The sequence below is a fragment of the Python bivittatus genome, unplaced genomic scaffold (assembly GCF_059951505.1).
Source record: "Python bivittatus isolate LINGU-HERP-01145 unplaced genomic scaffold, Pbiv_v1 ctg000670_np1212, whole genome shotgun sequence".
In the NCBI taxonomy this organism is placed as follows: domain Eukaryota; kingdom Metazoa; phylum Chordata; class Lepidosauria; order Squamata; family Pythonidae; genus Python; species Python bivittatus.
In genome coordinates, this window is record NW_028277094.1 from 12845227 (window position 1) to 12872550 (window position 27324).

Genomic DNA, 27324 nt, shown 5'->3' on the forward strand with positions numbered 1-27324 from the left:
GACGGCTGGGCGGACCCGCCTCCTTGGCAGCGCGCGGAGGGCGGGCCGGGGCCGAAGGTCGGGCCGGCGGATAAACAAAGGGGGAGCCTCTGCAGCGCCCCCGCGGTCCGGCTCTCCTCCGGCCCCGCTCGGCTGCCGCTGCCTCCGAGGGGCCGCCAGAAGGGGCCGGGTGCCACGCCCCTCAGAGCCGCTTGAACGGACCGCCCTTGACGCCCGGCGACACCCGAACAAGCTAACCGACGGTTTCCTCGCCCTCCCCCCGCCCGGCCCGCCGAGGCTGGCTCACCCGCTGCATTCACCGACACGAGGGTCACGTAAGGAGTCTGCACGTGCGGAGCCCCCCTCCCCGAAGTTTAAGAGAAAAGCAGCCAACACCCAGATAAGCAGGGATTAACACCAGGCAAACAATCCGGTAGAAAACAATACCCTAATCAAGGAAAACCACAGACCCACCCACACTGGCAGGACAGTGTTTATATAAACAGGGAGCGAACCCACACTCACCAGCACTGATGATGTTCCCTAGTTGGGTAATGAAACATCTGCAAGCAAACCACCAAGCTCAGAGCGCACCAAATGGTCCACAGAGAAAAGCCCTTTCCTGCTCCAACTGCCAACAGTGCAGGTTGACAACTGTGCCCCCCAACCTGAGGGTCCTTTGGGCATATAGTAGAAGAGGTGGGCTGGAGTTTTCCGGCACGCAGCCATCAATCTGGACTGTGCAGATTGCCCCAGGGTTCCCAGCAGCACACACCAGCCTTTTCCCCAGAAGGGGGGCAGTTTCCTGCTCCTGAAGGTCCCCCCCGCCCAAGACATGGCTTCCTCTCCTGGCAAAGGAGCCAAGTGGAGCAAAGATGTGCCCATCATGTCACTTTCCAGCTCTTCCCAGACAGCCACAGAGCTGGCAAACGGAATGGGGTGCCGGGCAGCCCCAGCAGCATCCGTCCCCACATCTGGTCAGTGATAAACTCTTTGCACCTGCTTCGCCCTGGACAGCTGATCCGCTGCAAAGTGATGCTAGAAATCCTCAAAGCAGAAATCCTTGGGCCGCAGGGTGTCTCCCTGTGGTCGCAGAGCAGGGGCATACCGAAAAGCAGCCTGGCCTCACAGAAGCCAGCTTGCAGAGCCTGGATGTTGGCAGGCTCAAGCAGGACTGGACTGTCGAACTAGGGTGGGAGGCTCCCTCCTGCCAGCAGAGGAGGTCACCCGTGGGGGACCTGGGCAGGGGAAAGAGGCCGGACTATTGGCCTGGCCCAGTGCTGCTCAGCTTCTCCACCAGTCAGGGGAGGTCAGGGCAGGAGTTGGGCCTCTCAAATGGATCCCCAGGACATTTGCTGTAGGAATTCCTGGGGGGGGGGCTGTTCCAGACCTCTGTTTATGCCCTTAAAGCAAACAAGGCAAGAAAGAAGTAGGAGGGGGCAAGAGAACACCAGGAGGGTGTCTAGGTAAGCAGGTACCGGACTGCCTTCTGACCCCTGGGCTTCTTGCGATCGTCAGCACCACATACAAGTTCATTAACTGCTTCTCTTTCTTCTGAATGTTTCAGGGTCCAGACAGATTTTCTTTTCCCAGAAATGAAGGCACGTTTGCATTTGCATTTCCTGGAGGCAAGTTTGCATTCAGTTTCTTGAACCTAAAAGTTTCTTTCACAGTACTACAGTCTGGCTAATCTTGTCTGGGGTCAGAAGCTAAGCAGGGTCAGACTGGGTTAGCATTGAGATGGGAGACTCCAGAGAGCTCCAGGACTGTAAGTGAGATTTGGAGGTTGAAAAACATCCCAGAAGTCTGGCAGCAAAGCGTCTTTGGGCTGCTGCAAGGAAGACTGCACAGACACATCCCTGACGCCCGCCCGCTGGGGTTGAGCTCACCTCAGCTTGCATCTGTGTGGCACACCCTCAACCCTCAGCCATCAGGGTGGCATTAACTGCAGAGCTGCGGCTCAGAACGAGACATTCCGGAGGAGAAATTCTGGCGCCAGATCCCAGAGGATAGGCCGGAACTTGAGAGGCAAACCAAGCCACTCCGGTCTGCAGCTAGGAATTTCAGCTGGCCTGTGTCTGCGAATGCACATCAGTAAGTTTACACCACAGCTGGGGAATAGATGGACAAACAGTAGACGAAAATATGCCTTTTCTATACCCCTTTCCCCTCCATCGCAGAAAACAACAACAGGCAGAGTTAGTAGATGTCGTGTCTTCGAGAGAGATCCGTCTGGCTTCAGTGACAACTGAGACTTGCCGAAGCTGGATTTCCACGCCTGCTTCAAAAGCCTTTAAGCCTATTTTCCTATTTGATATATTGTGACTTGTCATCATCATCATTATTATTACTATTGCTGCTACTACTGTTGTTGTTATTATTATTATTTCAGTTGGGGCCATGACGCAACCATAGCCTACACCACTGTCTTCTTTCTTCAACAGCCCAGAAACAACACGGGGCTTAAAACTACGCCACTGGCCTTGCTAATATTTTCATCATAAGACAGAAGTCTGCTCCCCTTTGTGGAGATCCTGATATTGTTCTTGTACAGGGATAAATAGCTGTTTGCAGATGTGTTTATGTCTTTAAATAGTTATAACTGGTGGGTCTCAGGATGGGATACATTTGTAAAATGACAGTAAAGCAACGCTAAGACCATTTAAAGTAGAAAACATTTTATTTCTCTCCTTGGTTGCTGTGTCTCCATCAGTGTGTAGCCAGTCTCAGCCTGGGCCAGCCCATCCCCACCCCCCACCCCCCCCGCTTTGCAATGCAGCTACAGGCAATTCTGCTGATCCAAACAAAGCATGACTTGCAGGGTGCCCCTGGCTGAAAGCCCAACATCTGGAATAGGGCTCCTTCCCAGTAAAAGAGGCTGCTTTTGGCCCAGAACACTTTCAGGGCATGCGGGAGGGATTGCAAAAAATAGAATTTGCTTTGCTGTCATGCCAGTAGAACCGATCCAAGATCAGCAGCAGTGCCTGATCTCTGGCCACCAGACTGAAAAGCAGCCAACATCTTTTTTAATCATTTCTTCCCCTCTCCCTCACCCCACACACACCTAGCCGGGCTATGTGGGTAAGATTCCCTCCGCAAACGTCCATTTGCTCTCAAGCAGGGAAGCTGGAATTACCCGCTCCAGCCTGCCTGAACTTGCAGATCCTCTGCAATCCTCAGAATTCAGCTCCAGCACAAGGATGCTGAGGGGCTGAAGACAACTGGCTTTTCCAGCCAGGCCAACTGGGGCTTCCCACATGTTACCAGGAAGTCTTCTAATCAGGGCTGCCTGCATACTTCTGGCAAAGATTTTGAACAGATACTTTCTTCTTGGGAACATCCACAGAAGAATTTCCATTTCATTGTCATCCTGAAGTGCAGAGAATGTGTGTGTGTGGGCGGGAGGGGAGGGTCCACACCAGAACCCAGTGTAATTGGCAGCAAGGATGCTGGGCACATGGGGAGCGGGACCTCATGACTGTTCTGGGCAAATGGGCTAATGGGTGCAGGAGATCAGACCTCCCAGTCCTCAAGCAGCCTTGAACCTGCCCAGTCAGGCCATGAGCAAGGCCTCAGGCACCATGGCTCACTTGTGCATATACAGTGTGTCTCTTGTGGTTTCAAAGCATCCAGAGCTCCAAGGGCTTCAGTTCCAGGGCTGTGGGTAAGCAGTGGGCAAGGAGAGGCATGCAGAACACAAGACCCCCAGGAGACGTTTTGCTGTCATGGCCGGCCAACTTAGCCCATCAGTGTAGAATGTGCAGGCCGAGGCAGAAGGGCCACACAGAGCAGCCCCGTCACCCCAATTTTTAATGGAAAACTGAGTCCCAGTTCAAATCAAAGTCATGGAGGCGGCACTTCACACAGGCAAAAGAGTCAGTGGTCCTCTCAAATTCTGTATCTATCAGCCACCCTTTCTTCCCATCAGGAGGAAAAAACAACTCCATTTGGGAGAAACATTCTTTTAAGTTTGATTTGGTAAATCTCTAGAAGATGCTCCCCTTCTGGAGTCCCCAGGACAAGGGAATTGGCAAGTCTCTGCTTAACTCCTGGCTTCCCTGGGGGGTCTGGCGGAAAGGTCTTTATGCAGACGGCCCTGCCGGCCACCCTGTTTTCAGAGTGGGAGGAAAACCCTGTGACCCGCTTTGATGGTTTGCATAAGATCTCTGACCCATTCCTTGCCTTTCAGGGGGGCGGATTCTGCTATGCTTTTTCATGACCGCATTGAGCCCCCGTGGAGCACCTTTCCTCAGAGTGGCCCCTGCCTCTAACGGTGATGCGCCACTGGCCCAGATCCATGGCCAGTCTGATGGCAAGCCCAGGCCACAGCCTGAAGGAACCATGTTTCTACACACACACACTGCCAGAAGAGCCTCCTTGTTGGTGCTGCTTTCACAACAGAAGGTGCCAGAGTTCTCGCCCCCGTTGCCAGAACGGGTGGCTCCCCACGTCTTCGAACTAGAAGGAAAGATCAGTGGAAGGGGAGGCCTGGCCAGGCAGATGCCTTCCCATGTCTCAGTGCAAAACCCATGTGTGATTTGATTGCCACTGTAACGTATTAATGATGAAAACAAATTACGGCTTAGTGTGTCATGTAAATCAGCTGTTTCCGCTCTGGATAAAGGGAAACTTGCTTGCATAAGTTGCTCTGGAAATGAAGCAAAAAAGGGAGTTCCTCTCCTTTTCAAACTCTGTTTAATCCAGAGGGAATCGTGCAACCATCAAGGACACGTCTTGCTGCTGGAGCAGAGAAGCCGTTCCGGCAGGGAAGCCTCAGATGCGGGGGGGGGGGGTTGCTCCCTGGTTTAGCAGGGGGCTGCATAGAAGGGGTTCCCAGGCAAAGAACTCTGGGACTGAAGAGTGGGCCGCTGGTCCATCTGGTCTGGAGGCATTGGCACCAGGCACAGGCCCAGAGGGCTTCCTGGCTGGAGAGCCGCAGGGCGAGAGCGGCCTCGGGGGACCACGAGGTGAAGGGATGCACCCAGGCTAAGAGGAAAACTCTGGCGTCGCCCAGCCTGGAACGCAAGGGGGCCGTTATTCAGTCCAGTCATTTGGCCATTTCGTTCCCTATCGGATACTTTCCCAGAGAGCCAAAGTCCGGCACAGGCAGACGGTGCAGAGCCTTCTCTGGCTGTCCTTGGAGGCCTGCAGAGGGAGACCCCCCCCCCCGGCCCCAGCCTTTTAGAAGAGGCTTAGCGGAATGGTTCCCCTGATACATGGATGCAGAAGACGGGCAGGGCCTCGATTTTAACATCGGCTGCCCAGCAACGGTACTCTTGCCTTCTCCCCAAGACAACCCCCTCCCCCCATCTGGGCCAAGCTGCGTCTCTCTCGGAGGTCTCACCTTCCGCGGAAAGGGAACACAAAGCCATCCTCCTCTGCAGGAAGCCAGGCCAGCCTGGGCACTATGGCATCTCCAGGTGCTGCTGGCCCATCGCCCCCTGCCTCCAGATCAAAAGGCAAGGCACGTGTGGGCAGGGAGGGCTCAAGCAGCTGCTTTTGGGGCCACGTGGTGTGGAGGGGCCTAAATCCAGGCAGGCAGGCAGGCATTTTCACAGGGGCTCCTTGAGGGTCTCTGCTGCTTGGCTTTCTCTTCATCCTGCTCTGCACACACCAACTTTCCAGCCGCAACCACTCCTTGTTGCCACATGCGGCCCAGGGCATTGCTCTGGCCTCTTTTCCCCAGATGGCCTTGCTGGAGCCTGGTTTTGTGATTCCCCCAATTTATTTTAAAGCCTCAGCATGTCCCTTTGACACAGACTTCCCTGGGTAGGAAAGCTCCCCAAGCAATTTGGCTGTTCAGCCTCCATCCCGTTCCGTCTTCAGAGACGCTCATGCTCTTCTCTCGAATCCAGGAAGACTTTGGAGAGAAGCGTTCCCCCCTTATGTGCGGGAGGACAGCGTCTACAGGGACACCAGCTCAGGTCTGTCCTGAAGACCACTGTGCCAGACCTGCCCCCCTGCCTCCTACCCACACAGCAAGACTCTTGGAAACCAGGAAGGGGCTCCTTCGGGGGAGGGAAGGGTGTCCATAGGGTGCAGGCTGTGCCTGCCCCCCCCCATATGGGTGCCAGGGCCACATTCAGAATCACTTCTGTAGCCACTGAGTTCCACAACTGCAGCTGTTCTGGGGAGGCAAACAGCTTTGCCACCCAAGCGAAAGTGGCCGTGGAAGGGCTGTGGGTGAATTGCAGAGAAAGGATGCAGGTCCCAAAGACTCACATCTTTTTTTTCCTTCCTTCCATCCGTCCGTCTGCCAAATCTCATGAGTCCTGTGGGCTCATATGCAGTTGTAAGGCTGGCAAGAGGGTACCTAACTGAAAGGGTCTTGGCTGTTTGGCGCTAACCAGAAAATGCACCACGTGTCGCCTTCGGATCTCTCATCCAGGCAACTCTGACAGCACAGAGGCTCGCAAGGCTGTTGGCCAGGTTAATATTTTCACATGCAGTGAAGGAAAAAGCTTGCCCTGGGTGTGGCTGCATCAGTATCTTTGAAGGCCACAGTCCCCTCTGCTTTCCTAAAATCAATGAATATTGACAAGTGTTTATTTACTTACAGGAGTTATCCCCAACTTTTTGCTGTGAATATCCTCAAGATGCTTACAACATTAATCAAAAGCAAAGCAACATAAATAAATACCATTGGTTAGGCTAAAAATGCTTGACCAGTACTCTAGCCACGTGCTTTACATACCCCTGAGGAGAGGGCCAACCCTGGCTTGAATCAAACTGGGAGGGGGCAGTTGGTAACCTTCACAAATATTTAGAATATATTTTCAGAGGCATTAGTTATGCACAACACTTCAACATTTTTGTGATCCCTTTTTAGGGAGGCACAGCACAGACACTTTTAAAATGGATAATATGAGAAAAGGCTATTGGTAATCATCACGAGGAATACTGGGTTGTGACGAAGAGAGATCTTTTCCGACGAGGGAAAAAGCAAAGCAGCTCCATGGAGATCAGCACCAGGCTTTCGGTGTGCTAAACGCCTCCAAGCAGGGCTGCAAAACTGATGAATCCTGCCCATCGCATGGATCACTGGGTGGGCTCGTGGCCCCCTCGTGTTAATGTTCTGCTGATTATAACCTCAGATCCACACTGCTTCTGTACCCTGGCTGGGGCGCACCAGGAAAGGTGACAGGCCTTCACCTCATTTCCCCTCCTTCGGAACGCAAGGGCAGGACGTCCGTTGCCGCTCGCTTGGCTCGCCCGTCCCCCCTTCCCCTGCACCGGGAGGCTCAAGCCTTGACCCGCGCAGGGAGCCAGGCAAAGGCCCTTCTCGGCAGCCTTGCTCAGGGCGGGCGGGCGGGAGAGCAGATGTCACCCTGACCTGGCCCGGCACGTCTCTATCGCCCACCAGGAGGAGTCTGGCTCCAGAAAGAGCCCTTTCCCCCGCAGAAGCGACGATAAAATTGTTTACGGCTGCAAGGAATGCTGCGGGGGCAAAATGCAGCCGTTGTTTGCAGCGACCCCAGCGACGCTGCTGCGAGGCAGCGGGAACCCCCCCCCCCCGCTTGGAAAGCCGGGCAGACCTTCTCGGAGCAGCCAGAAACCGCAAACGCATCGCGCCGTTTCCAGACTGCCAGCGCCCCCGGGTCTTCGCCTGGGAGCCGGCCCAAAAGCAGCGGCGCCGGCGCCAGCGCCAGGCTCCCGCGGCGGCAGGGCCCCCGGGGCGCCCCGCGCCGGCCCCAACCGGCGGGGCGCAGGGGCTCCTGGCGGGAGCGGCCGAGGGGCGCGCTGCCCTCGCCGCGCGGCCGGAGCGGGCGCCCCCCGCGCCCCCCGCGCCCCCCGCGCCCCCCGCGCTCCGAGGCGCCGAGCGGCGCGCTGTCACCGCGGGCCTCCGGGCCCTTTAAGGCCAGCGGGGAGCCGACGCTCGCTCCCGGCCCCGCTGGGAGGCCCCGCCCTTTCGGGGCGGAGCCACGCCTCCTCCCTCTGCCCATTGGCTGCCGGAGTCCGTTTTTAAAAATCCCGGGGCCCCGCCCTTGGCAACTGCATTCTCTCCGGCTCCGGGATTGGCTGCCGCGGGGCCAATGATGTCCGTTCTTTACTAATGTAGCAATTTTCAAATTCGCACTTTGTGCCGCGGAGAAGCCGCAGCAGCCGCCGCCGCCGCCACCGCAGCGGGAGCCGCAGGAGGTTTCGTGGCGGCGGCTTCAGCTCCAGGTGAGGTCTGCTGGGGGCCCGGAGGGGGCTTTCCGCCGGCAGGAGCCCTTCGCCCTTCGCCCTTCGCCCTTCGCCTTCCCCCCAGAGCATCGCCACGCGGCTGGGCCCCGGGGCGGACAGGCCGGGTTCCGGGTCCCCTCCCCCGGCCCACCGAGGGGAGGCGCCCGGACGGCTTTCTCCCCCCAGCGCAGCCCCCGGCCCTGTCCTCCTCCCGCCGTGGCCGCGCCCGTGTTGGACCCTGCTCGGCGCCGCCCTGTGCCGCAGGGGAGGGGGCCAGGCCCGCTCCTGCGCTGGCCGGAGGAGGCGGCGGGAAGCGAAAGTGAGACGCGCCCGGGGCTTCCCGTTCGGCCTTCCGCCCCTCTGGGTCCCAGCTCCACTGGACTGGCTTCGTTGAGGTGCGTCGGGAGAAGCGAGGGCGACGCTTCTGGCGGGGCCGCGCGTTCCTGTCGCAGCCCGTCTCCCTCTCTCCCCCTCTGCAGCCCTGCGCCGGGAGGCCCACAGCTGGGACGATGCCCCCTGCGCGCGGCTCCAAAAGCCTGGGGAGCAAGCAGGCCCGGCCCGGCCGAGGGGCAGGCGTGGAAAATGTTCAAGCAGACAAGGTGAGTCAGTGTACCCCGGAGAAGGGGTGACAAGCAACACATGCGTGTGCGCACGCGCACGGGCATAGATGTGTTCCGATGCAGTTGCTCAGTTGCTGTCAGAGGTGGTGGCACTGAGCCAGAAGAGGGGCTGTCCTTGGAGGCCTTCGCTGGTCAGAAATCCGCCCCCCCCCCCGCCGCAAAAGGAATTTAGGCAATCCGTGGAGGGGCAACCTATGGATGGAGGGATAGAGCCTCCCGCTTCAGAGGCAGTCTGCCTGCCTTTGGTCGCAGGTTGCTCCCTATGTGCTGCTGCAGCACGAGGAGCCTTCAGATGAGAAGGCAGACGAAAAAGCTGCCTCACGTTCCCTGCTGGGAGTCTGTTCGCCTTCCTCCTCTGGGTGAACTTTTCTGGCCCACCTGAAGGGGCGGAGGCTGGCGACTGAATCTTGTGGCAAGAGGTTCCACGAGTCCGTGCGAAGCTGGCTTTGCCGCGGGGGAGGCCTGTTCTTGGTTGATCCGGGAGCAAGTGGGGAGGCAGGCAAGGGGCTGTCGCCACCTCCGTTCTCAGCTAAAGAGCACCAGGTTACCCTCGCAGCTCCTCTTCCGGTTCCCCAGTCTCCTTTCTGGTGGCTGGTGACCTCCACTCCGTACGGAGTTCTGGGCTTGGGCCCAGCATAAGCCGCTACCCTTGATTTTGCTCCGAAGAGGCACATGGCTCTGCTTTCTGGGTGCCTTGGTATGCCCAGAGGAAAGCCGTGTGCTGCACCAAGTGGCCTCCTGTTTCTCTTCCGTTCTAGGAGGAGATTTCTCAGGCAAAACGATCCCCCTCTTCGCCCCAGGGGGCACCCAGGAAGCGTTCAGCCTTTGGAGATATTACCAACGTAAGCACAGACGTGTTTCTTGGGGGCTGCCCGGAGTCCACCTGGAGGGCCCCGTGTCAGCTGCTGGAGGCAGCTTCTACTCCCTGTGATGCGTGTCATTCCAGGGATGGGTGAGCAGAGTCGGTGTGTGGCCCTGGGTCCTGACGCAAATGCCCACTCGCGTTGGGGTGGCACTCAGTGGCTCCTCCTGGTCTCCCCCTTACAGGCTCATGAGGCGCAGGGCCTTGCGGGGAGGAAGGAGCCAGTGAAGATGATTCCCAAGAAGGCCTCCAAGGGATCCGCCCCACTGAACGTGGCCAAGAACAATGAGATCAACCTGAAGAAGTGAGGGGCCGGGCAGAAGAGGGCTGTGGTGCTGCCTCCTCTCCCCACCTGCCTCCTCTGCTGGGCCCCGAGCTCTGTACAATGCACCCAGGCCACCCTTCAGTCTCTGGTGGCTTCAAGGCTGGCAACTTCAGAGCGCTCTCTTTGAACAAAAGCCATGCTGGCAAAGCTGCCATTCCGTTCTCGCCTGGGCAGGCACCCCCCCTTGAGTCTGAATGCGACCTCTGGCTCTTGGCTTGACCTTTGGCAGACCTCGATCTGGCTGGGCCTGGCTTTTCTGCCAACGAGTTTCCGGAGTGTTGTTAATTGAAGGCTAACCAAGTGGGAAGGGAGCTGTTTCTGCCAATGTTGCACCAGCCTGCAGACTGCCTCTGGCCTGCCCTGTCTTCTAACGGTGGCCTGCTCTTCCAGATCTCTGGACAAAGCCCCCTCCGAGGAAGGTCCTGCTGAGCTGGGCGATGCGGTCAACCGTGGCCTCAGAGAGGAGCAGGTCGACCCGCTGGTCGTGGTGGCGGCGCCAGCAGGCCTGGTAGGAAAAAGCCGCCCTCGTGGCTGTTGGCTCCTTACTGGTAGCACCTGCCTCCAGGGTGCCCTCCTGCTTTGTGGGTCACTGGTCCTGGCATCCTTGTGCTGCTGCTGAGACACAGGCCTGAGCCCTGTAACAGGCCTTCATCCCAGAAAGGCCCCCAGGACCCACCGTGACAGCCCGATGCCCTAGACTCGCTCTCTGCCTTGCGGCTGAGCCTGCAAACAGGTGGGAGTGGGCCTCCCTGCCCCACTTCCCACCACGGGCACTTGTGGAGAGCAACTGGGAGGGGAGCAAGGTGTTTGGGGCTGTGCCAAGGGGGCACAGCACACCGGTTAGGGCCCCCTCAAATTTGGGACCAAGGCAGCTCCGCCTCCCAGTCCCCAACTCAGCTGGGTACCTTTTACAAGAAGTCACTTTTCTTCAGGTGACTCCGGCTGAGGACATAGACAAGGGCCAGCTGGACGACCCCTATGCCAATGCCGAGTACGCGAAAGACATCTTCATCTACATGCGGGAGCGAGAGGTGCTTGGTGGTGGCACGGGGAGGGCTTCCGTTACTTCGCCACTCAAGATTCTGGGTTCGGTTCCATATGACTGAATTCAGATTAAAGCCACAGCGGAGAACAGATAGAGGAGGTGGTGCTGCTGAAAAAGCCCACCCGGCCCTCTCGCCTCTTTTGGGTCTCGGAGGAGAAGCGGGGCTGGCGGGCTCCAGCAGACGTGCTTTCTGGTGCTGCTTCATGGCGCCGGGAAGGCCCGGGGGCTGCCCTGGAGCCTTGTTCCCTCCCTCACCAGCACCGTCCTTTGACAGAAGAGCTTCCTGCTCCCGGACTACATGAGGAACCAGCCCGACATCACCATGGAGATGCGGGCTATCCTGGTGGACTGGATGGTGGAGGTGCAGGTGAGGGTGCGGCCAGAAGGGGGACCCAGTCGGCTCTGAGGGAAGCAGGAGAGCCTCGGGGTGGGGGGGCAGTCCTGTAGGAAAAGGTTGAGCTTGGGAGGCCGGCAAGATGGTTCTTGTGCAAGAAGCAGGTTTGTGTGTGCGTGTGACTAACCAAGGGGGTCCAAGGTAGGCCACAGTGTGTGAGCCCCCTCCAACCTTCATGAGCTGCTACCTCCATGGTCGTCGGGGGCCTCCTGGTTTGCCCGGAGCTCCTGGAAGGGAGGGGGATTGTGCCCATTAGGGCTCTGCTCTGCTCTGCCCAGGTTGGTCGCCTTCCGGCAGGCAGGCAAACCAGATTCATGAGCTCTTTGCACCCCCAGGAGAACTTTGAGCTCACCCATGAGACCCTTTATCTGGCGGTCAAACTGATGGATCACTACTTGGTCCGGGTGGGGGCCATGCGGGACAAGCTGCAGCTGATCGGCTCCACAGCCATCCTCATTGCCTGCAAGTTCGAGGTGAGCCCCCGCAGCGCTGGGCCAGGAGATGAGCTGTCCTCTCTTGGGGACCGGGGGGGGGAGCCCAAAGCTCTGAACCTGCAGCCCTTCCTGGGATGTTCACCTCCAGCTGGCTCCCCCTTTGCGGCTTTGGCTCCTGCCCCCAACTGAAAGGCTGTGCCCTTTTGGGGGGTGAAGCAGCGACTCTGCACCAGCAAAGGTTCACGGCCCTCCTTGTGCCGCGTTCCAGGGAGGGGATTACCCAGAGACTTGGGGCGGGTGGGCGAGGTGTCTGCTTCCATGTTACTCCAGAAGCCCGGACTGGAGACACGCACGTTTCCAAGCCTCTGGAGCAGCGGCGGTCCAAGGATGGTCCGGGGACCCTCGTGCCCGCTCCAGTCTTCCCATACCCACCTGTCAGAACTGGGCTCATGCTTCAGCCTCCACCATGTGTGATAAACAGATATTTAATTTTGGCTTTCATGGTTTGCTACCAATTTTACATCACAAGGTCTCTTAAAATGGAGGGGATGCTCTTAAAGGTGGAAATGGAGCAGGGGTGGGGGTGTTTAGTGGGGTCATCTTCAGTTTTCTGGTCGTTTATTTGATGGATCCTGACCGCAGAGCACTTGGGAACACTGCTCAGGGCACTGTTGCCCAGGATGCTGCCCTCCGGGCATGCTGGTTCCCGAAGCCCCCGCCAGCGTGGCCAGAGACAAGCCTGGCTGAACATGAGGAGGACTGAGGTGGTTCTCCGCTGGGGAAGGCTGCATCCATCCAAGGGTGAAAGGGGCAGACGGATCCTCTTGTGCGGACGTTTGCGATCCAGCTGCCTCGGCTGCTGCTAGAGCGTGTCTTTCCCGCAGGAGCGCTGCCCTCCCTGCGTGGATGACTTCTTGTACATCTGTGACGATGCCTACAAGCGGGAAGAGCTGCTGGCCATGGAGATGAGCATTTTGCAAACGCTCCACTTCGACATCAACATCCCCATCGCCTATCGCTTCCTCCGGCGGTTTGCCAAGGTCAGCAGCGGGCAGTGCAGCAGAAGGAGGGATCCGTCTGTGGGCTGGAGGAGATTCTGGGGGACCCAACGGCTGCTCTTGCCCAGCTGGCTGAGAGAAAGTCCGCACCTGCTGGGCAGAGATAAATGGCGCAGAGGGGCAGCAGGGGCTTCTTGCGGGGGCTCCCTCTGCGGCCCTTCTCACGCGTCTCTCCCTCCCAGTGTGCCCGGGCTACAATGGAGACCCTGACCCTGGCCCGCTTCATCTGTGAGCTGACCCTGCAGGACTACGCATTTGTGCAGGAGAGCGCCTCCCGCCTGGCTGCCGGCTGCCTTCTGCTGGCACTCAAGATGAAGAACCTCGGCGGCTGGGTGAGGGGGTCACCTTCCTTCTTCCCTGGAGCCCTGTCCCCAAGCAGACTGCCCTGATCGACCTATAAGGCTGTATCTTCCTCCGGCCTGGGGCTGTAGGCATCCCGTCACCGAAGGAAAGATTTGTGCGGGAAGGAGGAAACATGCAGAGCCAGGACCACAGGCAGGATCCTGGGCTTTGCCGGAACAGAAGGGAAGCGAGCTGGTTCCCTTTGCTGCTCTCTCTCCAGCCCTGATGGCTGCAAAGGTGGGCAGGTAACTCTTGGGGGTTTGGAGGAAGCAGAAGTTCCTGCAGCATCGGTGCCTGAGCCAGCAGGTGAAAAAGGGGCTGGTTTCCCTCCTGTTTGCTCCACGCTAGTCTGCCACTTTCACACCTGTCTACAAAGGGGTGTGTGTGTGTGTGTGTGTGTGTGTTAAGTGCAGCCCCTCCAGCAGCTGCCAGAGACTGCCCAGTTTGGACCCGCTGGCAGCTCCTCCCTTGTGTGTTGGCAGGGCCCGACCCTGGAGTACTACAGTGGCTACAGAGCCCAGGACCTCCTCCCACTGGTGAAGCAGCTCAACTTCCTGCTGACCCACGGCCGGGATGACCGACTCAGGGCTGTGCGCAACAAGTACTCCCACCGGTGAGCTGCTTCCTCTGGGCCAGGCGGGGCCTCTCCCTTCTCCTTGCCCGATAGCGGGGCGGGGGATCTGCCCCCCAGTGCAGACAGGCTAGAGTTTGCAGAAGGCATAAAAATCTGGTAAGGAACCAACCCGGGATTGCCACCCAACCTGGGATTGCTGTTCGGTTGATGCAGGAGAGTTCCTCCTCCGAAGGTAGAGTCGGTCCTTCAGCCGCGGCCTTCCTTTTTATGACAACCGGGGAAGCCAACTTGGGGCAGCTCCTTCCTACGGGGGGTGTGTGTGTGAACCCTGCCCTCTGCTCTTGCCTGCTGCCTCATCTGTGGCCCTCTGCCTGCAGGGTCTTCTTTGAGGTGGCCAAGATCGAGCCAGTGGACACGCAGGAGCTGGAGAAAGCTTTGCAGAGCTAGCCCCGGTGTTGAGGGTCGGGGCATCTCCGGCCCCGGGGCCTGTCCTGCACCGAAGCTGGAGCTGACCTACCCTGTAATAGCCTATGAGGCCTGTAAATATATTTTTTTTAATGATGGGAGGAAAAAAGGAAAAATGTTATGGGGGGGAATTGTATGGGCAAAATAACAAGCTTTCAATAAAAGAGTGTGAGCGCAACCTTTTTGTCATGCCTTCAGTGGGCATCCCAAGAGCGCCCCTTTGCTGGGCAAGCCCCATGTGTCGCTGGCCTGGCTCCGGGTGGGAGGTCTCGCTCCAAGAGGGTGCAAGGAAACACGAGGCCAAATGCACCTTCAGCTGCCCAAGGCCACATACGCGACCTCTGTGCACACCCCGCCCCAAGGAAAGGCAGAAGAGAAGACAGACCATTGTTCCAAGATCAAATCTATGTTCAGATTTATTTTGTAACCATGATGTCTGAATTTTGGGTCTACAGTCCAGGTTCTTTCCCCCAATTTTAGGAACAGCATTATTTTTTCTGAAACAGCAGCAATTTCACATTTACTTAATTATCCAAGTTCGTCCCAAATGCTTCGGTAAACCAGTCCACCCTCCCGTCTGCCCACCTTGCTGCCTCGAAGATGGCTTTGTGGATGGGCTGGTGGCTCCCAGCAGGTGAACCGCTTCCTGCAGGCGGAAGGAACGCCGGGTAGCTTTGCTCGTGCGGCGATGGGGGCCGAGTCTCCCGGCTTCCTTCAGCAAGAGTGGTGGGCCCAAGCAGCAGCCTTTCTCCCCCTAACAGATTATAGGGCAGAGCAGCAAAGAGGCAGGGAGTTGGATAAATTGACATCTAAAAGCAGCCCCCCTTCGTGAGGCTGCAGTGCGTAACTGCCCCAGGTTGATGCACTGGCAAAAGGATGCCCGGCTGGCGAGGAGGAGGAAGCTGCTGAGCACTCCAGGCTCGGGGGCAGGGACAGCTGACCCATGGCCAGGCATCTTTGGGGCAGGGGTCTGCTGGGCCGTTACCTTGGGCAGGGGTCTGTCTTCATCTGCTCGTGATTTGTTTTGCGGGGCGGCTGGCCGTTCTGGGCCCCAGGGCAGCCACAGGCAATCCTTCACGATGGCATCTCTCTCCAGCTCTGCTGGGTAAGCCCAAGACGCCGCCGATGCTTTCCCTGCCTGCCCGGGAGCCAAGCCCACGGAGTCGGGTTCCTTTGGGGCAGAAAGGATACGTGAACACCTCCGCTGCTCGCATACGGAGAGGCAGTCACGGCCATGTCCCAGCACAGAGGTGCCCTGCCCAGCCGCACAGCAGCACACGCACAGCATGGGGAAGATGTGGCACCGCTGGCTGCCAGTCCTCTTGCCTTGGGGGTGGCAGCAGCAATGTCTCCCTGCAGCTGCCCTCCGGGACCGGCAGCAGCAGCCGGGGCAGCCTTGGGCTAGAAAGCCAGACGGGGGTACGAGGCGTTGGCTGCTGTCTCGGTTAGCTGTGAAGTCCACGCGCCTGAGTGCCTGATTTGCTGGTCAGCCACAGCATCTGGGTTGTCTTCTGTCCCCCTGGGCAGTCGGCTGGTGCGTGGTTTTGCCATCTGGTGCTTGCAGCCCAACCAGGCATCCAGGGTGGCCTGGCTTGGTGACCCCCCTTTCAGTTTCTGCTAAAAGCCCCTCCGCACTGCAGCGGCCCACTGTGGCTGAAGGGCTCTCCCAGAAAGCTCCAGGCCCTGCAAGCCAATTCCAAAGTGCATTTGCGCAACACGGGTGAAAAATAATTTAAGTTATATATTACTCTTTAAATAAATATCTTTCCAAGGTATGTACATTTTTTATCACACTTTACAACAGACTGGATCAATGTGGCAAAGGTTCAGATAGGGAACAAGAGTTGGGGAAAAGGGCAAAAGGAGCACCCAGCCGAGAGCAGGGAAGCTGGCACCACGCTGGCATCACAGGGCCCAGTCTGCCATGCAGGTGGGAGGGGGCAGCACTAACCCCAGCCTCTGAAAGGCTTGCTTCCCTGCTTTCCAAGCCCTTCTCTAAATATCAGCACTGTTAGGAAGGGCGTTTCTTATTTGAGCATCTTATGATTTTTGATGGAAACTTTTAATAAAGAACACTGTAGAATTTGAAAGTTTGCATGTTTATAATCAGTTGGTCAGCTGGCAAGTGACCTCTTACACCCTGGATCACAAGAGAAAACTATCTGGAATTCTACGTCTTCTGAAATGTGCATGCATGCCACTACTGAGGCTTAAATGACTGGTGAAAAAAACTTTTATTTAAAAAAAAAACCACAAGGGGTCCTCTGCAGTCACCCCAAAAGTGGCAGACGTCAGCCGGGGCCATTGCCGGGGGCGTGGGGGAAAAGGGCCAGTTGGCCCGGGGGTCAGTAGCAGGGCAAGGCAGCGGCTGCCTTTTGCTCTCCCTCGGGGGGACCCTTGCTCCTTTGACAGAACCGGAAAGGCCGAATCTGTTGTGCTTCCCACTGCCAGGCGACTGTCAACAGCAGAGCGGTCTTCCTTGCCTAACCCTGAAGCTGGCACCGCAAGAATAGGGTGCTGGGAGCACCCCAGATGGCGTTGCAGCCGGGTGCCATCAGCCCCACCAAGCCCAAAATCGAGGGGAGGCGTCCACTGGTGTTACATGATGGAAGAGAATAGCTGAAGCCTCCCTCCCCGCCCTCATATTAATGGAACAAATGGGTGCGTGAAAAGAAGCCAGTTCAAGCTTTTGAACATAAACCACAGCAGCTGCCACACAGGTGGACCGGGGAGACGTGGAGGCAAGGAAGGGCGAGCCCAGCCAAACCACGATCTTTGGCAAATGTGGGAATGTAAACTCGTGGCCTGGGAGGATGGAGAGTGGCCCTTGCACGAAGACCTCAGGGGCCCGGTGCCGGCGAGGCCTGGCAATCAAGCTGGACGCCGTCAGCCCCAAGGCCCCCACGGCAATGGAGGAGGGCCACCGAGTGCAACGCCACCGTCCCTTCAGAGGCCCTTCTCTACGGCGGGCTGGTGCTGTCCTTGATTCCCTGGAGAATCCTCTTCAGATGGCCCACTTTTGATATCCCAAGTTCCTGTGCAAGGGGAGGAAGCGAGAGAACTTGCTCAGGGCGGCAGCGAGCCCCTCTCCTTTCAGGTGGCCCTTCGCCTTACAGCTCTTAATTATTGCTTTGCAGCTCTGCGCATTTCTGCGCAATGTGCTGGAGTGAAAGGAGCGCTGCTGCGCCGCCGCAGAGCCCCATCTGGTTAGCTCGGTGGCCGTCCTCAGGTGGAGCTCCTGCACGACCCTTTTGGACAGAAGCCCCCTTCCCACTACAGGAGCGGCTGGGGTGAAGGACGCCAGCCGGACAAGGGCCCCCCACCCGCATCCCCTCCTTGTGCCTTTGCCTGGGGGGAGGCTGCAAGGGGCAGAGCAGGCGGCAGCAGCTTGGCCATGCGCTGCGCAAGCGGGAGCGGTGGCAATCCCCTCCCCGCCACCCCGCGGGCCTGGGGCGGGACTGTACGGGGTACCTTCAGGTCTCTCCTCTCCAGCAGGATCAGCTCGGAGCCCTGGATGTCATGGCGCACAAAAAGCTCTTTGTATTCCCCTAAGTCAAGAGCCTCCAACCAGGCGGCCACTTCCTCAGGGCCCCAACTGTCCACTGGCAAAAAGGAAAATTACAGGATGGTTGTTGGTTGCGCTGCCGGAAGGAAGGAAGGAAGGAAGGAAGGAAGGAAGGAAGGAAGGAAGGAAGGAAGGAAGGAAGGAAGGAAGGAAGGAAGGAAGGAAGGAAGGAAATAGGGAAGGAGCAGGAGAGACGGGGCCGCAGGCAGAGTGCAGGTGCAGAGCAGCGCAGGCAGCAAGCAGCAGGCAAACTCAGGCGGGGGCAAGGGGGGAGCAGCAGGAAGCCTGTCTCGGGAAGCAGCCTTGAGCGGGAGAAAACCACAGCCAGGCGGGGCTCTGTCCACACAGCATGCCGAACCACAAGCTGGCCAGGCTCCCTGGAACCCCGTGCGCAGTGCGGGCTCAGCCCTGGGACTTGTCCAGCGGTTGGGGGAACCCAGAAAAGCCGGTTCACTGAGAAAGCCGCTGCTCCCTTGACCCAGGGCGAGCGTCCTGTGTGAACGTGCCCCGGGAGTCCCAGACCGCAACTGCCTTCAGCGAACTCGCTCAAAGAGCCGAGGGAAGACAAGACATCGCGGTCCTCCCCCATGGGGGCAGCAGCATTTTCTCGGCTGCCTTGGGAAGCCGCCAGCCCCTCCCCCAAGCTTCTCTTGGGGCCACAGCAAGAAGCCCCCAAACGCTTGCTGGGGGAGGCAGTTCCCGAATCCGCCCTCAGGCTCTTCCTCTGCAGGGGTGGCGGCTCTTGCGAGCTGACGTGCTACCTGCAGCTTCTATGCCTGCCCTCGCCAGAGACGCCAGCACTTGGGCCTTGGGGCTTCTATGTCCCCTTCCAGAGGGCCCTTGGGAAGCCGCACCTGGCCACAAACTGGTCTCCCACCCCCGCACCAGCTGAAGGGACGTTGCACCATTGTTTCGGATGGGCGGGCTGGTCCATCCCCAGCGCTCCTTCATCCGGGCACCGGGATGCTGTGACCAGCCCTTTTGGATGCTGGGAGGGCTGCCAGATTACCTGGGGTGATGCCACCAGATCTCTGCTTCTGGAGTTTTTCCTTCTCCTTCTTGGGCTTTGCAAGATTAATCCGTAACTTCAGGCTGCCCTTGTTGCTGCTCACGGGAGCCTCCTGGCTAGTGACCTGCAAGGAGGATAAACTGCTGCTGGAGGGCTGGGGACCCACCATTGTCCGCCTCTGCCCAGCTCCCCTTCCAGGCTCCACCAGGGCACCTCAGTCTACAGAGGCGAGGCGGCAACAGCAGGTCTGACCCAGCTGCCTTCCCTCCTGGCTGGGTCGACCATCCAGCACATCCCTGCCGCCCAGCCTTCCCAACCAGGCAGCCTCCACTGACTGGGAGCTCAGAAGGCATCCTTCCCGCGGGGCCAGACCGTTCCATCCTCCCTGAAAAAGCCTCTGTTCGCCACTCCCGGCTGCCACTCTGGTTGCACGAGGAGATGCAGCCGCCTGCCCCAGTCGGGAGCTCGAGGGGCTCGTGCTGCTGCCCCTGCGCAAGGGTGCCCACCTCTTCCACTGAGTTTGAGATCGGGGCCATCCAGTGGATGTCAGAGAACTTCCGCAGCTCCTGGCTGACGACGTCCAGGGCCTGGCGGAGGGCTTCCTCTTGCTGGGGCGAGTCCAGCTGTGTGGGAAAGACTGTTGAGAGGGCGGCCTTGGCACACCGGCACATCCGGCTGCTCCCACCCGGTGCTCACCTGTCTTCCTTCCAGGAAAGCCCGGGTTTCGGTGTACAAGGCCTTCACGCTGACGGAGACTTCCATCGCCATGCTCCGGCTAACCTGCTGCAGCCACCCAGCAGGAAAGAAAAGGCTCAGAGGTGGCTGGCGAGGAGAGCCGTGCCACGGCCTCCAAGGCCGAGGATACTGGTGCAACTCCCCTGGACAGACGCCCAGGGAGCATCCCTGGGCCCCCCAAGCGGGTGCTGCCGACCCCACGCGGGCAGTCTCCACTCTCACCTCCGGAGCCCCACTGTTGCTCTTGCAGGACGAGGCCTCGCTCAGGGCCAGGGAGCTGCTGTTCACAGCATGCGCCAGCTCCTGCTCCATGGCTTTACAGGCCTTGGCAGCCTCACGGATCCTGCAAGGGGGAGAGGGAAATGGCCCATCAGCCACAGACTTGGCACAGTGGGAAAGCCATTGGCAAGCTGACTTCACCCCCCCCATACACTGTGTGAACTTGCGCAGCTGAATTGTCCCTGTTGAGTGCAGGAGAAAGCCAAGGAAAGACCCATCAGGTTCCTGGGGCCAAGGGCCAAGGGCCAAGGGCCAAGGAAAGACCCATCAGGTTCCTGTAGAGCAGCATTTTTCAAACTTGGCAAGTTTAAGATGTGAATTCTGGGAGTTGGAAGTCCACATATTATAAAGTTGCCAAGTTTGAAAAACGCTGCTGTAGAGCAAAGTGGCTTATTGCATGTGTCCATCAGCCTGGAGTTGAAGCAAAGGTACGCGGTCCTCCCTCCCCCTCCTCCAACTCTTCTGAGAGCCCCAACCTTGTGAAGGAGGTCAGACCGTCGTCAGCAATGTGGCTTGCCCAACATCTTTCCTCTCACCCTGTGGTGAGGAGCAGAGGTAACTTGAACCGAAAAGGCATCTCCAGAGCATCAACTCAGACAAGCTGGCACATTGCTGGGAAGCAGGACCCCTTGGCCATGGAGGGCCCTTCCAGCGAGGGCTCCCAGGGCGGCCTTTGGAGAGTGACCGCTTCCAGGGGACCGGCGTGGTTAGTACCTGCTAATGAGGGTTTCGGTGGCTTGGACCAGCTGCTGCATCTGGGCCCCCTCCTCCTCCACCAGGTACTCCATGGACTGCTGGGAGCTGAGCCGAGGCCGGGATGGGGCTCGGTAGCCCTCCCCCTTTTGCTTGTCCTCCCACGATTTCAGAGTGCTCTCAAAGGCCTGCAGGGACACAGATGGGCCATGGCTGACTCTCGCAGACACAGCCAAACCGAGAGCCTCAACGGACAAGCCCCCTCCCACACCAGCCACGATGCTGGGGGCTCCAGACTTGGGCCAACGGGCTGACATCGCTGACACGCAGCTGGACTTTCCTAAGATGCTCACAGGCTGCGGCATTTGCCAGCTGAGAGCAGAGCAGGGCCCGTTTTGGAGGAGGTGGCTACTCCCAGCTTGCCCCCCCAATTTAGCTGCAGCCAGATTCCCCCAGTCTGTAATGGGGTTATCACCCTGTCTCTTGTCAGCATCTGAGCGCGATTCTTGTGCTGGATCTTGATCATCCCCGGAGGCTGGATCCACGCTTCTCCATCCACTTGCACCGGGACACCCTCATCTCCCCGAATCGTGATCTTCACCACCCGGCACTGAAGAGGAGAAGTGGGTGATGAGGGACACTCCGTCCTTCTGTGTGGGAGGGTTGCGGGCAGACCAGCCGGCCAGGCACAGCCGGGCCGAGCCTTACCTGGGCTATGCGGTGATGCTGCAAGTTGATGACCCGTGAAACCGCCATCTGGATGCTCCCAAAAACAGCAACCACCTCCAGCTTCTTGTCGTCGAAGGAAGGAGCCCCGAAATTCTGACAGGGGGAAGACGAGCTTTCTTAGGGCCCTGAGCCAGAACCCTGGAGGGCTTCTCTCGGTGCAGTTCCCCGCTCTACATGCGAGTAACCTGCATGCTGTCTATCCACAGTTTCTTGGTCAGGTAAGTAAAGAAATATGTTGCGCTTCCGTAGCAATACTGGCAATGAAGCTAGTCTCCCCCTACCCTCCGCAACTGGACGGAGGAGAAAGGCAACGGAGTTCATGGCACCTGCAACCAAAGGGGCAGGGGGCGGGTGCAGAAGGCCTCAGGCCGAGACTCACATTGTCTTCCTTGGTGCCTCCCCAGAAGTTAATGCCACCTGCGTAGCTGGGAATGTTGAGCACAGCAATGCCCTGCAGGCTGGGCAAGGAAATGGGAACCCCGTCGCACTGGAAGAGAGCGGAGAGAAGTGCTCTGGGTCGCAGGCGGGGACGTCCCGCAGGGGGCTGGGGGTGCCCCGAGTCCACAGCTCAGCGCGAATGAGAGCCCGGCAGCGCCGCTTCTCTTGGTGGGCGGCGCAGGGGTCTTTTGCTTCCTTCAGGCAGGAAGGGGAGTGGGGCCAGCCCCCTCTGCAGTACCTCGAGTTGGACCCGCTGCTCCAGGTTCTTATAGGTCCGCTGCAGTAGCTCCTTCGTTCCCAGGACACCGTACCACATCATATTTTTGGTGCGGCTGCTGCGAAGGCAACAAAACAGTGTGTGTGTGTGTGTGCGCGTGCAAGTGTGTCTTTCTCCTCTTTCTTCCAACAGGGTAGGACAGGCTGCCTGCCTCTGTGGCCTCGACCACTGAAGCCTTGTGCGTGTGGCTGCCCCGGTAGATCATCCACCTGCCTCGCTTTCTTTTGGTCTGTTGGGCTTAATCCCCTCCCGTCCTGCTTCTCTGGGTAGCCAGAGGATCAAGCGGCTTTCCGCTCTCCAGAGTAAAGCCGTTAGCCAGCTCCTACAGGCTTAGCAGAACCTTTGGAGGGTGTGCAATTATGAATAATTAATTGCACAATTAGGAAGCTCCCATATCCTTGCGGAGAAGCCTGGCGACTCCTGTGCTGCGGGGCTGGAGCACAGTTTCCACGTTCCCAAAGGCTGCCCAGGGGAGGCCTCATGGAGCGACCTTTGCAGGGTCCTTGAGTGAAAGACCCACCCAGCCCTGAGCCTCAGAGAGAATGGCTGCAACCGTGGGTGCAAACGTGTCAGCCCAGAAGCGGGGCCAGGCGTTCCGGGTGGGTTTTGACATTGGCTCCTTCCAAGCAAAGGCCCCTGAAGCTGCATCTCCGGGGCGTCCCTGAGCACCCGGAGCAGCTTTGCCAGAGCTGGTGGGACGCTGCGGGCCAGAGGCTCTCTGCTCCAGGACAGGCTGCAGCCATGGCAGGAGGGAGCTCAAGCGCCCGCCTCCTCCTGCCTGGACCGCTGGGCCGGGGGAAATGCCGCAGCCGGGGACGGACTGCAAAGGGGCAGGCATTTCTTAATCGGCTGTCAAATGCGGTTGCCCTCTCTGCGTATGTGGGCACGCGCACGTGCTCCTGCACAGGGCAGGAGAAAGAGCTTTAAAGCTGCTTCGCCTCTGCCAGCAGACGCGCTGGCAGAGCCTCTGGCCCTGAGGGAAGAGGAGGGGGCTCCCACACTCAGCAGCCTCAGGCTCACCTGCACTTCTTTGGGTGCTCGTCCCTCCTGTTGTTGAATTCCAGGGAGATCTTTGCGTCCAGGCCGATGCCAAAATAGTTATTCATGACGCATCTTTCGGAAAATTGTCTGGAGCCGGCAGATGGAGGGAAAGGAAATAGTTCAGAAACAACACTGAAGCAGAACCGGGAATACGTCGCAGAATACAAATAGTCGTTCTGTTCTGTTCTCTCCGCTTCCTTCGGAGCACTGCGGGAAGGGGGGCAAGAGCACCTGGACACCCGCGCCAGACGCACTGAAGTGCGGAAGGACGGGGGGGGGCGGATGGCTCTGAAATCAAACCCCCGATTGACAGGACCGCACCTTCTTCCAGTCTCCAAAAGCAGGCTAAAATTAAATGAAGCCCTGGCTGATTTCCAGAGCCCCGTTCATCTTTCTCCTTGAAGGATGCTAGTGGAACGGGATGGGCCAAGTGGTGGAGGCTGCCCAAGGCCTTTGTCCGGGGGTGGGGGGCATCTGCTGAAGCAGGCCTGGCCAGAAAGAAGACGGACAGGCTCCTCGTCCCAGAAGGCACCACGCCGTCTTTTTCTCCGGCCCGCTCTGTCTCCCATATGAACCGTGACAAAGCTGGGGAGTTTCCCATGCAAATGCCCCCAGTCCGACGGCAGAGGCGGGCACGCTGGCCGTGAGAAGCATGCAAAGCCCCATATGTGACAGTGCCTTATCCAGGCCAATTTGAGGGTGGTGAAAAAGGGCAAACTTTGGAAAATGAAGCCCTCTTCATCAGGCCAGAGTTCTACAACGGTGGAAGAGAGAGGCAGACCTGCCAGGAGGGCACGCGTCTGCACAAGCTGAGCGCGGCCTGGACTGGGCGTCAGACGCAGCGGCCAAACCAGGCTCCTCCAGCTGTGCCAGTCTTCTTGACCACAGCTGGTTCAGGTCTCAGGAGATGCTTTTGCTGCACTGTGTTTCATTTCGCTGCCTCTTTAAGATGGACGCCAGCCATCAGTTTCAACTGAATTTGCTGAACTGACCATTTGCTAGCCCTTTGGGCACTTTTAACCGCCGTGTGATGGGAAGAGCAGAGAAATCTTTTCCCCGAACAGTGAGTCATTCTCCCAACAAGGAGTCATTTCCTGCTGGGCGCAGGCCTGAGAGGCCCGATGCAGCCCTTCTTTGCGCCCTTCCCAAGTGCCAGCCCTCCCTCTCGGGGAGTGCGGGGCAGCCGCGGCCACTCACACAGCATCGGGGTCCTCAGCGAAGGGGGCGGTGGTGAAGCTCTCGGGCCGGTCCAGGAGGAGGGAGGAAGTGGTGGAGATGACCGTGTCGCGGCGGGGCTCTGGAAGAGACACAGCCAGAGGCTGCAGCTTCCTCTCAGCCACTCGGGAGAGATGGCTGGCCCTGGCTTAGACCCCCTGCCAGCCCCCTCTGCTCAGGATGGAGAGTCCTCGCATTGCCCAACCCCCCGGAGGCAGAGGGATGCTCTCATGGCTGTCGGGCTCCCGAGCTGGAGCTGCAGGCACCCCGCCAGGCACAGGTTCTTCTGCCTGTAGGCAAGGGCACGGGACTGGCCGCCAGCGAAGGTGTGGCGTCTCAGCGAGGAAGCTGAGGGAAGCGGGCCAGAGGACCTGGGCACAGGTGTTCCAGGGAGAGGCGAGGCGGGGCAGCCTGTCATGTGCTCCCTTGGCCTTGCCAGCCCCGGAGCTGGTCCTAACTCCACTTGCTCTGCAGCCATTGATTCCTCCCCTCTCCCCCCCAGTCCTCGCCCTGCACCCGTTCCCTCCTAGCCCAAACCGGCATCCCAGAGACATACTCGGTGCGTCGGTCTCCTTGGCAAAGTCCTCGCTGCTGTCCCTCTTGCCGGCCACCGAGAGGCTCCTGTAGCTCTGGGTCTGCTTGTTCTGCTCGTCCACCGCTGTGAGGCGGGGGGAGAAAGGAGGAAGCAGAAGTCCTGCTTACTTTAAAGAGGGACCTGCCCTGCCCTGCCTGCAGCTGCCCTGGTTTCCACAAAAGCCGATACAATCAGCAGATAAGAAGGGATTCAAAAGGGACTATTTGCTGTAGAAGCAGCAAAACTCTCTGTAATAAAAGGGCTGGCAACACAGAAGCAGAAGCAGCTGGCATCGGAGCAGCGGTTTAGACCCCTCCAGGAAGAGCAGCAGCGGCTCATCCACGATGCCAGCCACAGGGGCCTCGGCACCCACAGATGGCGCCGACCACAGCCACGGGCAGAAGGTTCTGCTGGGAAGCGCATCCTCAACGTCCTGCCTGCCCGCCCTCTGCGACCAGCGGGACCCCAGCCCTCCGCGTATCCTGCGCTCATGGCCTGCCAGAGCCGATCTCGAGGAGGTGTCAGTCCAGCGCCATGTCTCCCTGCCCGGCTCCAGCCTGAAGGGCGAGGCCTGCAGCTCACCCTTCTCTGCCTGCTCGATGATCTGGCGCAGCGCCTTCTTGAGGCTGTTGGCCCTTAGCATGAGCTGCTCCTTGGACTTGAAGACGCGGGGAGGCCGAGGGCTGGGCCGGAAAGGGCTCTCCTTGGCATCAGGGGCCGGAGGGCTGCCTTCTGGGACCACAGTGGCCTGCGACTCCTCATTCAGCTCGCGAACCAGCGAGTCCAGTTTCTCATTCAGTGTGGCGCACTGGAGGGAGGGAGGGAGGGAGGGAGGGGTCAGCGGGAGGGGTCAGCGGGAGGGCCAGGCGGGGTGTGCTTGGAGCGTCTCTGGCCCGGCCCAAGTGGGGGAGGTGGTGAGGCGCGCGCGCACACACACACACACACACACAAAAGAAGGGTGCCCGGCAGTCCCATGCCTCTCCTCCAAGACAGTTCAGGACCTGCAGACTCAGCATTTCATCACTGCTGCTCTTGAGACCCTCTCCCTCCTGCCCCATAATGCTGCTCCAGATGCTCTGGGGAGCCACTTGCCTTGCCAGCCATGATGGCAGCTTCCCGCTTGCTGTCGGCTGCCCGTTCGTAAGCTTTGCCCACATCCGCTACAAAGTCATTCACCGTCCCACATAGGAACCTGGGAGAAAGGGAAACGATGGGTGCAAGTTCCAAGCTACCCAGCTGGGCCCTTCAACCTAACGAAATCCACAAGGTGGGGGGGAGCTTCTGACTCATGGAGGTGGACCTCATGGCCACGGGGGGGGGGGGGCTCAAATTGCCACCTGAACATTTACAGTGGGGCAAAAAAAAAGTATTTAGTCAGCCACCAATTGTGCAAGTTCTCCCACTTAAAAAAATGAGAGAGGCCTGTCATTTTCATCATAACTTCCTCTCAACTATGAGAGACAAAATGGGGGAAAAAATCCAGAAAATCACATTGTCTGATTTTTAAAGAATTTATTTGCAAATCATGGTGGAAAATAAGTATTTGGTCAATATCAAAAGTTCATCTCAATACTTTGTTATATATCCTTTGTTGGCAATGACAGAGGTCAAACGTTTTCTGTAACTCTTCACAAGGTTTTCACACACTGTTGCTGGTATTTTGGCCCATTCCTCCATGCAGATCTCCTCTAGAGCAGTGATGTTTTGGGGCTGTCGCTGGGCAACACGGACTTTCAACTCCCTCCAAAGTTTTTCCATGGGGTTGAGATCTGGAGACTGGATAGGCCACTCCAGGACCTTGAAATGCTTCTTACGAAGCCACTCCTTCGTTGCCCGGGCGGTGTGTTTGGGATCATTGTCATGCTGAAAGACCCAGCCACGTTTCATCTTCAATGCCCTTGCTGATGGAAGGAGGTGTTCACTCAAAATCTCACGATACATGGCCCCATTCATTCTTTCCTTTACACGGATCAGTCGTCCTGGTCCCTTTGCAGAAAAACAGCCCCAAAGCATGATGTTTCCACCCCCATGCTTCACAGTAGGTATGGTGTTCTTTGGATGCAACTCAGCATTCTCTCTCCTCCAAACACGACGAGTTGAGTTTAGACCAAAACGTTCTACTTTGGTTTCATCTGACCATATGACATTCTCCCAATCCTCTTCTGGATCATCCAAATGCTCTCTAGCAAACTTCAGACGGGCCCAGACATGTACTGGCTTAAGCAGGGGGACACATCTGGCACTGCAGGATTTGAGTCCCTGGCAGCGTAGTGTGTTACTGATGGTAGCCTTTGTTACTTTGGTCCCAGCTCTCTGCAGGTCATTCACTAGGTCCCCCTGTGTGGTTCTGGGATTTTTGCTCACCGTTCTTGTGATCATTTTGACCCCACAGGGTGAGATCTTGCGTGGAGCCCCAGATCGAGGGAGATTATCAGTGGTCTTGTATGTCTTCCATTTTCTAATTATTGCTCCCACAGTTGATTTCTTCACACCAAGCTGCTTGCC

General features: G+C 58.3%; 2 protein-coding genes across 9 annotated transcripts in view; one reads left to right on the forward strand and one right to left on the reverse strand.

The window, feature by feature from the left end:
- The first annotated feature begins 7995 nt into the window (after positions 1-7995).
- Positions 7996-14460, forward strand: CCNB3 (cyclin B3). Of its 2 annotated transcripts, XM_088151814.1 has the most exons (13): positions 7996-8145; positions 8625-8744; positions 9524-9607; positions 9813-9931; positions 10343-10460; positions 10885-10983; positions 11272-11364; positions 11727-11864; positions 12710-12865; positions 13066-13215; positions 13315-13470; positions 13708-13838; positions 14177-14460. In XM_088151814.1, exons 2-13 carry the CDS (start codon positions 8655-8657, stop codon positions 14244-14246), a joined length of 1404 nt encoding a protein of 467 aa, XP_088007940.1. In that variant the 5' UTR covers positions 7996-8145; positions 8625-8654; the 3' UTR covers positions 14247-14460. The 2 variants fall into 2 exon arrangements, with proteins under 2 accessions (XP_088007940.1, XP_088007941.1); XM_088151815.1 differs by lacking the exon at positions 13315-13470 and having other exon boundaries at positions 14177-14459.
- Positions 14461-14651: 191 nt separating this feature from the next.
- The window catches only part of DGKK (diacylglycerol kinase kappa), a 33843-nt gene continuing 21170 nt past the window's right edge, over positions 14652-27324 (reverse strand). For 2 of the 7 annotated variants that reach the window (XM_088151797.1, XM_088151803.1), the window contains 15 exons: positions 25912-26011; positions 25402-25627; positions 24802-24903; positions 24228-24327; positions 23010-23117; positions 21951-22047; positions 21654-21761; positions 21254-21367; positions 21021-21155; positions 20567-20733; positions 19796-19916; positions 19535-19621; positions 19345-19461; positions 18839-18962; positions 17206-17866 (listed from right to left, as the gene is read on the reverse strand). In XM_088151797.1, coding sequence (XP_088007923.1) covers positions 17538-17866; positions 18839-18962; positions 19345-19461; positions 19535-19621; positions 19796-19916; positions 20567-20733; positions 21021-21155; positions 21254-21367; positions 21654-21761; positions 21951-22047; positions 23010-23117; positions 24228-24327; positions 24802-24903; positions 25402-25627; positions 25912-26011 — 2035 coding nt within the window. In that variant the 3' untranslated portion in view covers positions 17206-17537. Of the gene's footprint in view, positions 15019-15249; positions 17867-18838; positions 18963-19344; positions 19462-19534; positions 19622-19795; positions 19917-20566; positions 20734-21020; positions 21156-21253; positions 21368-21653; positions 21762-21950; positions 22048-23009; positions 23118-24227; positions 24328-24801; positions 24904-25401; positions 25628-25911; positions 26012-27324 lie in introns of those variants that run through there. The other 5 variants (XM_088151801.1, XM_088151800.1, XM_088151799.1 and 2 more) reach the window with 5 other exon arrangements.